Source organism: Dicentrarchus labrax, unplaced genomic scaffold (genome assembly GCF_905237075.1).
Source record: "Dicentrarchus labrax unplaced genomic scaffold, dlabrax2021, whole genome shotgun sequence".
NCBI lineage: Eukaryota > Metazoa > Chordata > Actinopteri > Moronidae > Dicentrarchus > Dicentrarchus labrax.
Genome location: NW_026136712.1, coordinates 17,207,842 through 17,217,182, shown reverse-complemented (window position 1 = coordinate 17,217,182; position 9,341 = coordinate 17,207,842). Strand labels below are relative to the sequence as shown.

The following is a 9,341-nucleotide window of genomic DNA, read 5'->3' as shown; positions in this document are numbered from 1 at the left end:
GCAGCACTGCTGGTTGTTGCTCAAGAGCACTTACAGTAAGTCAAATGCTTCCTGACGCAGCTGGAGGACCTGAGGGAGATTATCTTTAAACATTAGCCAACTTGAAGCAGGTAAAATGTTAATCATCCGTCATGTTGTGAAGAAATGGAGAAGACTCATAACCGTCTTCTGAAGCCTGAGCTGAACATTTATATTTTGACTCTCTTAAGGTAAGAATTTACTTCAGGAAATAAACTGTTTAAATTAAATAAAAACTTATTAAAGAACATGGCATTCAAAAGATATACACAGTACTATATATATATTACAACAGTATACACTATTGCAGTGGTAGAAAATAACATTTATTTAGCCACAAGCACATTTTAAGTACAATTTTGAAATACTTGTGCATTCATTTCCATTTAAAAACTACTTTATGCTTCATTTCAAAAGTAAATATTCGACTTCTAACTTTACTATATTTAACCCTCATAAAGCTTAATGCATATACTTTTACTTCTTCTTATACAAACGTGCATTTTACTTACATTACTTATTTTTTAATGCAGGAATTTGACAAAGTATTGCTTCTAAATTTGTACTAGATTATTCAGATTATCACTTAAATTCACCACTGTGTGAATGAACACGTGCATATAGTTGCACAAAGCCTTTGATTCATAAATAAAACTATTATTATTATTATGATGATGATGATGATGATGATGATGCTATAGGCTATAAGGAGGCATTGCACACTATTTACTCTCACTATCTCCATCTGCCAGTAAAATCAGTCATAAAACAATCCAGCAGATAATATTTGATATTCTTCCACATGTGTTTCACCTTGTGAAGAAAGGGAACCCACCAGTACCAGGAAACAGCCCGGCAAAGGTCACACTGATTATTTATTGGCAATCTGCCATAAAGGAGAGCGCGAGCACGCGGGGAGGCCGTCTGTTCTTTTTCTTTTTTTTGGAGCGTGCGTGCGTGAGCGTGCGGTGCGTGCGTGTGTTTACTGGAAGAACCTCTGAACGGAGGAGGCGGAGCCTTACGAACATCGGCTTTAGTCACTGGAAACAACCTCCAGTAACCTTCCTCCCCTCACGGACGGGATCTCTCCGGCACATATCCCCCGCCGCCACATTCCTCCGCTCAGGAAAAAGAAACCCACACACACGTTTCTGGATACTTTTTCTTTGGATTTTAATGCCTCATTTAATAATTCAACTAGCACTACTCTCGGGTAGTTTGCATATATTTTCCTTTGGCGACGAGCGGCTGCGGCGCGGGGCTGAACATATCCGCAAGGTAAGTTTATAAAAGATATACAAATAAACCTAAAGCGACCGTAATTTAAGTGGATTAAATGTGTTTGGATTATAGTGCAGATTAAAAGCAGTTGTTGTGCAGAGGCTGTTGGTGCAGTGCAGCCGAGCGAGAGGGTGCAAAGTGGGAGATTTCTTTTTTGGAGAGGGGGAATATTGTTGAGTAGTGGACCGACTTTATTATACCAGCGGCTCTGAAGCGGCTCCTGAGTCGTTATGGTGCCTCCTGCTTCAAGCCCCGCACTGTCCGGTGACTTTAATTCCCCCCCTCCACCACCTCCCTCTTACAGCCTACAGGGGATCCGAGCAAACCCAACCAGACGGGACACCTTTTTAGTCACAGTGAAACCGGAGAATGGAGCCTCTGTATCGCTGGTCGAGGAGGGAATAAGGACTTTATTTAGTGAAAGAGGTAAAAAAAAAAAAAAAAAAAAAAAGCGCGCCGGACTCTTTCACAGTGACCCCGTTTCTGAAATCCCTTGTTGCGGTACGCCCGATCGAAGACAATTGAAAGCAATCAGGATCCAGTTGCTGTCTGGCTGCACGGTGCAGCAGCAGGAGGAGCAGGAGGAGGCTCAGCGTGAGGATTCATTTAAACTAAATATAAACCTGCCTGCTCGCTGCCCAGTTCTGCCTTATGCATTTGTCACAGTCGGTGTAACTGCATTTTATAAGGGTGGATAGGAGAGAGGAGGGGGGGTAAACTGAGAAGCTCCAGTGTGGCAAAGTGGTAATTTATTTACGTCCTTGTTTATGAATGACTGTCTTTGCATGATCAGTCTATATATAGGTGGATATTTCTAATCCCTGCTCCATCCTCCCTCTCTCTCTCTCCAGCTGTATTTAGGTGCTCTCTCCCAGCCCCTCTCTGGATGCATCAGACTCCTCTCCCCCGGGGCCCTGGACCCGGTGTGTGACCCCGCCACCCTCACCCCACTCCCCCTCTCTTTCCTCTCCCTCCGCCCCAAACTCCTTCCCACCTGCCCACCTCGACGCTCCCGTCCTGGGCCCCCTGCCTCTCGACCAGCGGGCAGAGGCAGGGGGCCATGGCGCCATGGTAACCTTCAGCGGACGCAACCCCCTCGCCATGAGCAGCGTGACCCCTCCGGAGGGCAGGGTTCAGGGGTCGAACTTCACCCCGCATCACTTCAAGCCCTTCAGCTCGCATGCACACTACCAGCAGGTCAGTCACACCTGAGTTTGTAGAGAACAAGTCCAAAAACTCTGGTGGATAACACATAACAAATGTTTTCTACTCATTTCAGGTGATGCGTGCATTGCGTAAGCTTCAGGAAAGTGGGTTCTACTGGGGGGCTGTCGGGGGCCGGGAAGCCAGCTCCATGCTGCGCTCCGAACCACCCGGCACCTTCCTGATCCGCGACTCCTCGGACCACCACCACTTCTTCACCCTCTCTGTCCAGACGGCTCGGGGAACCAAGAACCTGCGCATCCACAGCGAGGGAGGCGGCTTCTTCCTGCAGCCGGACTCCCAGAACACCCAGGAGCCCCCGCAGTTCGACTGCGTGCTGAAACTCATCGCGCACTACATGGGCAAAGGGCCGGATGCCGAAAGGAGCAGAGACGGTGCGTGTGGGGGGAATTCGGGAGAGGCGGAAATGAAGGGACGCAGCGTGTATCTGATCCACACCGGCGGCGAGAGGATTCCCTTGGAACTGCGCCGGCCCCTCTCGACTTCTCTCTCGTCCCTGCAGCACATGTGCAGGAGGACCCTGAACAACCGAGGCCTGGGGGGGTCGGAGCGAGACGAGCAGATCCCGCACACAATTAGAGACTTTCTGGAGGAGTACGACGCTCCTATATGACTGACAGGAACCGCAGAGGTTCCACTTCATGGACTTGGACGTGAATACACGCGGCACCAGATACTGACCAGAGTTAGCCTTAGACGCCTGTGTGAGGTCAAGTGTTTCATTGTGACCAGAATCAGCTGATTCCAGATCTGTTTCACCACTGACCCACCAACCCGGGGTCTGGGATGAGGAGTGTGATTTGGGCAACCAACGATTACCTCGTCCGTCCTGCCTTGCATAAAACTGACCACTAAGTGTGAGTGGCAGATGAAGCCAGAGGTCAAGGGTCAATGTTTTTTTGTTTTTGTTTTTCCTATGACTGACTCAGACGCAGAGCAGAGCCTCGTAGAAGATTAACCTGATTGGTAGATATTAACGATGACAGCGACGACATGATCAATACACCCCCAACCTAACCGCCTTGTGGGTTTGATGTGCTCAAGAAGAAGAAGTCCTCCTCCTCCTCTTCCTCCTCCGGCAGCCTGACATTTACAACACTTTGGATCACTGGACAGAAAGAAAGACGGCAAAGAACAGAAAGGCTTAGAGGGGGGGTGAACGAAGGAGGAGTTATAGAGAAAAGGCAAAGTCCAAACGTGGGACCCGATGCAGCATCGAACGTAGAGTATTTGTTTGTCTGAGTGTGTGTGTGTGTGTGTGTGTGTGTGTGTTTGTGTGTTGTGGTAGCGCACACATTTCCATTGCTGCTTCCCGCAAGTGCTGGCCTCATGGAGGGGGGGGGGGGCGGGGTGGTCATGCACGCTGGCGTTTTGCACGCATACAAACAGGTACAGACCCACATGCAGGTTTTTGTGTTAGCGTGGGAACAAGAGCGGGAGGGGCGTCACAAAGCATCTTCTCCTAGTTTGTTTCTCGGTTCTCCTCCTCCGTTCTCCTGCCCTCCTCTCTCTCTTTTGATTCGGAGTTGCATGTGCGCTTTGACAGTGACGGAAAACAGACTTCTGTTGCCGAGACAAAAGCTTGTTACTGAGACAAAAGCTTTGGCACAGGACCAAACAAAACAGCGGAACTTATTTTTATCCAGACTGGCTGGAAAAATGTCAGCGACACTGTAAAGCTCCTCGGGGAACCAAGACAACGGCGGCGATGATGATCCTAGAGATTTGGTGAGGGGGGGGAGGAGGAGGGTGAGAAGAAGGATGGAGTGAAGGAGAAAAAGAGAGGAGCGGGAAATGGGATTAGGAAAAAGGAAACTGAAGAGGACAGAGAACTGGGGAGGGGGGCTAGGGTATGGGGAGAAGTGGGAGGAGACATACTGGTATACAGCTAAACAAAAACATCAATGTGATTGATGTCCCAGACTTAGAGGAAATGATTGAGCTCAACAGGATGCTGCTCCTGTAAATATAAAGATAGGTTTGCGAAGAAGAAGAAGAAGAAGCCCCCTCATGAAAAAGAAAAGTTTTATCTGAGTCTTAATTCTGCCTTTTTTCAGACCCTCTCACACTTCATTTCTTCTTCACATCATCATCTCAAACTTCTTTTTGTGTGTGTGTTTCGAGTGAGTGTCTTGTCTGCGTTTGGTGGAAAGAGACAAGAGAGGAAGTGAACTGTTATGTGGACGGTTTAATCCCTGTAACTTTAGAAAGGTTTCTCACCTCCCGCCGACCTTCCACTGTTGCCTCTGAATTCAGAGTCGGGTTTTTTTTTGTCTGTCTGAATGTCAAAGGGAACACAAGACTTCCTTTAAAAAAAAAAAAAGTGGTTCTTTTAAAAAAAAAAAGAGAAAAAAAAGCCTTTTGTAAAACAAAGTACAAGGATTTAATCAAAGATATTGTTTTTCTGTCTGTGTTTGACCAGTGCTTATACTTACCTGTGATCCATATTGGAGTGGTAGCCTTTTTCACATCCTTAAAACATTTTGTGATCTCATGTGGCCACTTCAGACAAGAGCACTGAAATATACCATAGTGATAACAGATTATTATTATTTTTTTTTTATTTTATTTGTCAAATCTCAGTCTTATTTTTCCTCACATCAACACCAAGTTTTTTTTTAATTTTTATTACATGTGTCGCACCAGTGGACCACACGTGTATGTGAATCATTTGTCTTTTATAAAGACTCTCTCGCAAAAAGGCTGGCCACTAGTCTGGCAAAAATACAAGCTGTAATATCTGAAATGACAAAGCATTACAAAAAAAAAAGAAAATAAATGAAAAGGAAAACGTTGCACATATTTATATTTCTAAAATATTTCAATAATTTATATTAAAGAGCACTATTTTTACAAAAGTCAATGGATTTTGCCCTGTGTGTTACTTCACTGTGTCTCCTCTTTTCTCTCTCTCTTACTTCACTGAGTCAATATTGACTTGATAAGCTCCAACTTACCGTAATATATTGTAAGGCAGTCTGTATTCCAGCAATGCCCGGCCTCTCAACCAGATTATTAACTGACAAATGGGATTTCCTAGTCGAACAAAGCGAGTGTTTACTCAGTCAGCTCAGGCTTTTTTTATTTATTTTATTTAAAGAGCCGGACCCAGGGGCCCTGCGAGCTGCGTGAGGACGATGCCCATTCATCATAGGGGTTAAAATTACTGCAATCATCACTTCTTGTTTTTCTCTGCCGGAGCATTGTGGGTAAATTCCATAGGCATCAGAGAACATATAGAGAGAAAGAGGGAGGAGGGGTGATTATGCCATGCAGATGTACACAACACACACAGAAACAAAGGGATTCCCAGAAGCGCTCGGTTATGTTAACACCATCACACACACACACACACACACACACACACTTTGACACAGCAGTTACTGTGTAGAAAGCTCACTTTTGGGCTGGACCTAACTGGAAAGGAATGCAGCAGGGTTTTATACATCCTGCCTGAGGGGCTGAGTGAGGATGGTGTCCTCTAGAGAGAGGGAGAGTGTGTGTGTGTGTGTGTGGATATACATATGTATGTGTGTGTGTGAGGTCAAATAGGTGAAAGGGTCCACGTGGAGGAGATTTATGACGGTCTATGGTTTTAGTGTGCCGCAAATGCAGTGTGTGTGTGTGTGTGTGAGGTTGCTGTTGGTAAAATTTCTTCATTTCTATATGCCTCTCTCTCACACACACACACACACACACACACACACAGTTCCCATTCCCTGCATACCTACTGTTCTTGTCTGAGGCTGGCTTCCAGGAAATGAGGCACTTTAATTGAGTTGACTTTTTACGGCTTGACTGGTGATAGTGTGTGTATGAGACGGAGCGAATGAGGTGTCTGTGTGTGTGTGTGTGTGTGTGTGTGGGGGGGGGGGGGGGGGAGAGAGAGAAAGAGAGAGAGAGATGGAGATAACAGAACACAAAAAAGCAAAATAATTCAGAGAAAGCATCAAGTTCAAGCTAAAAAAACAACCAGAAATGTGATGTGAAACTGAATGACTACATTACATTTACCACACACACACACTGGATAGGAGCCAGCTTACCTCAGCACAGGTAATTACAATGATTCAAAAACTCAGGAGGACTCAGCTCCTCATTTTGCTATGACACTCACAGGAAAAAATGTGTCAAAAGTTGCCGTCTGTACGATTGTGAGTGAGTGTGAACGTAGGTGGGTGACACTATTTGTTTATGAGAGGAAGACGACTGAGCAATGGGCAAATTATGGACAAAACTGACGTAGTTCAAGAGACAAACAGAAATGAGTGTGCCTTCTTTCCCAAAATCCAACCAGAATAATCCAGTTTTTTTACACACACACACACATTGTCTAAATAAGCCAGCTCAGCTCACTATGACTCATTTTATGTTCCCCATAGTTGCCTGGTTAGTGGGACTGGAATATTTTGCTGTATCCTTCGCTCCTCTTGTGAATCTCACACACTCATAGAAAGTCTTTCCACCGTGATTCATTTTTTCGGGTAATGACTTGCTGTGTTCAGCTCAACAGTTGTCAACAGTGTCCCGGGCCAAGCACAACACCCGGCTCTCTCAAACAACTGAGCTCGGTTTTGCACTCAAGTTTTTTTTTATTTCCCCCAGCAATCAAAACATTCACACCCAAGCCCGGGCACCCTTCATGGTTTCAACCTCGTGTTTTTAACGCAACACAAGGAAGAAAAGTTGAGCAACAGGGTGAAAATATCCGATAACATTCTTGCTGTCTGATTAAAATCTAAGTTATTAACAGTTTCATTTTTTAAGACTCTCATTTCATTTTTGACCTCCTGCCAATGTCAACGCTGTCAAGTGTAGAAGGTGGAAAGAATATTAAAGGGTTAGCAATATGCCCTGCAACGAGCAATCCACAGAGGTCTTCCAGGAAGGGCCTCCGGTTTGCTGATTATTTCTTCCAGGAAGGCTTTTTGTTGGCTGATCGGCCGCTTATAGGAAAGACGTTTGGTTGGCCCATCAGCTCGAGTATTGTCACAGCCGCTTCTGATAAAGCCAGACCAGCTTCCAGGAAACCAGAGATTTACCCTCCAGCATTCCATCATTCCTTCACCATCAGCGGCGCAGAGAGAGACAGAGAGAACGAGAGGGAGCAGGAGGGGTATAACAGGGACACGGATCAATAAAAAACATATGCGAAGCTCACACATTGACAAATGCACTCAAAAAAAATGTGCGCGTGTGCATGTATGTATGTATTTCTGTATTGTGCACAAACTCACTGACCAGCTCATTGTGACACACTCAAGTCAAACCACAATACTCCCCCCACCCCCCCTTCTCCTGCACTATCTGATACTCATTGTGACTAACCTTATTTTCACTTAAATCATCACTGAAATGGTTTTTCCCGGTAACACCTGGACAGCTTAGATGGGTGTGCCTGAGCGGTTACTGACTGGAAGGACAAAGAAAAACTACCTTGAATGACCCAAAAGGTACAAAACAGGTTGTGAGGCACGCTGTAGTAGACACAGCCACATTGTTTTTTCTAAGAGGTGGATTCCTTTTTTGCTGTTTTTGCTCTCAATTCACAGCTGTGCGAGCGTAGCGGCAGAGACGCTCAGATGCCAAATGGCTTACGGTAACGGCGTGGACTCGGACCAAAGCTCTCTAACACTCTCAGGTGTCACTGTGTCCCTGCAGCCAGCAAACAGGACTGCATAATGTTTGAACTTGAGACTGCAGCAGACGCGCACACATGTGTGAGCTCTAGCATATGCACATACATATGTGGTGAGTAAGGGGTTTTTTGGTTCTGGATTAATGGCGACGCCCATGAGTTACCTACAGTGAAAATGCAGCAGTGCTACAATGATAAGATAAAAGTCCTGCATTCATAATTGAACTGCAGTAATGGTTGAGTAGTAAGCGTTATTAGCAGGAAAATGTTCTCAAGTAATGAGTTTAATTGAGTCTCGGCGTCAAATGAAACCAGTTTTGGGGATTTTTTTACTCTTCAATAAAACAAAAGAAGGAAATAAAACAAATAAATGAGGAAAGAAAATAAGAAACGAAAGACAGAAATAAAAGTTTATTCTTATAAATATATATTTATAATATTTTTTTTTGGGGGGGGGTTGCACACATACATCACGTTTAATATTTTTGCTTTTAAGAATATATATATTGCATTTTTTATATACATATTTGAAAATGGCTCCATTTATATGGCACCTTTAGTAGTTACTCACTCTTCTGTTTACCTGCCAGCACACACACACACACACACACACACACACACACACACACACACTATCTAAGTCAACATTACTATTGAGTGTATAAACTGACAAAAGTGGGGAAAGTGTGTGGGAGGGTGTTTAGCTGTCAGTCAGTTACATAATAAAGAGGCGACTAACATCAAAGAGGCTCAGCTGCCCTTGGCATTTCTTTATCAATACTCTTCCATTGTGGTTTCCATATTGGATCATCATTCATTAACCAACTCTTTCCCTCCCTGAACACGTGCATTACCAGCTGGACTATCAGCGTCAGATAAAGACTCTGGGATCTCCAAAACAAAGTTGCTCATGAGTTAAACCCGCGCTCTGGGGTTTGTTTTTAAATGAAACGCTAGATTTTACAAGGTTTTCGCCCGCAAATTAAAAACAACAGAGATCCAAACTGGACATTTTGAATATGACCGGTGGCACAAATAACTGACAGGCTGCTCTGTTTCTTCTCAACATGAATCCAACTGGATTAAACGAGTCTCAATGCTGAGCCCTCTGCACCAAGTCTATTCAACCACTGTGACCTCCCACAGCACAATATAAAAGAAATGGCACTTCTCAGGGCTG

General features: G+C 44.8%; 1 protein-coding gene across 2 annotated transcripts; it reads left to right on the top strand.

Moving 5' to 3' along the window:
* Positions 1–43: 43 nt before the first annotated feature.
* socs3b (suppressor of cytokine signaling 3b) lies at positions 44–5,386 on the top strand. Of its 2 annotated transcripts, none has more exons than XM_051417445.1 (3): positions 44–209; positions 2,151–2,496; positions 2,579–5,386. In XM_051417445.1, exons 2-3 carry the CDS (start codon positions 2,368–2,370, stop codon positions 3,134–3,136), a joined length of 687 nt encoding a protein of 228 aa, XP_051273405.1. In that variant the 5' UTR covers positions 44–209; positions 2,151–2,367; the 3' UTR covers positions 3,137–5,386. The 2 variants fall into 2 exon arrangements, with proteins under 2 accessions (XP_051273405.1, XP_051273403.1); XM_051417443.1 differs by lacking the exon at positions 44–209 and adding an exon at positions 1,062–1,296.
* The last annotated feature ends 3,955 nt before the right edge of the window (positions 5,387–9,341 follow it).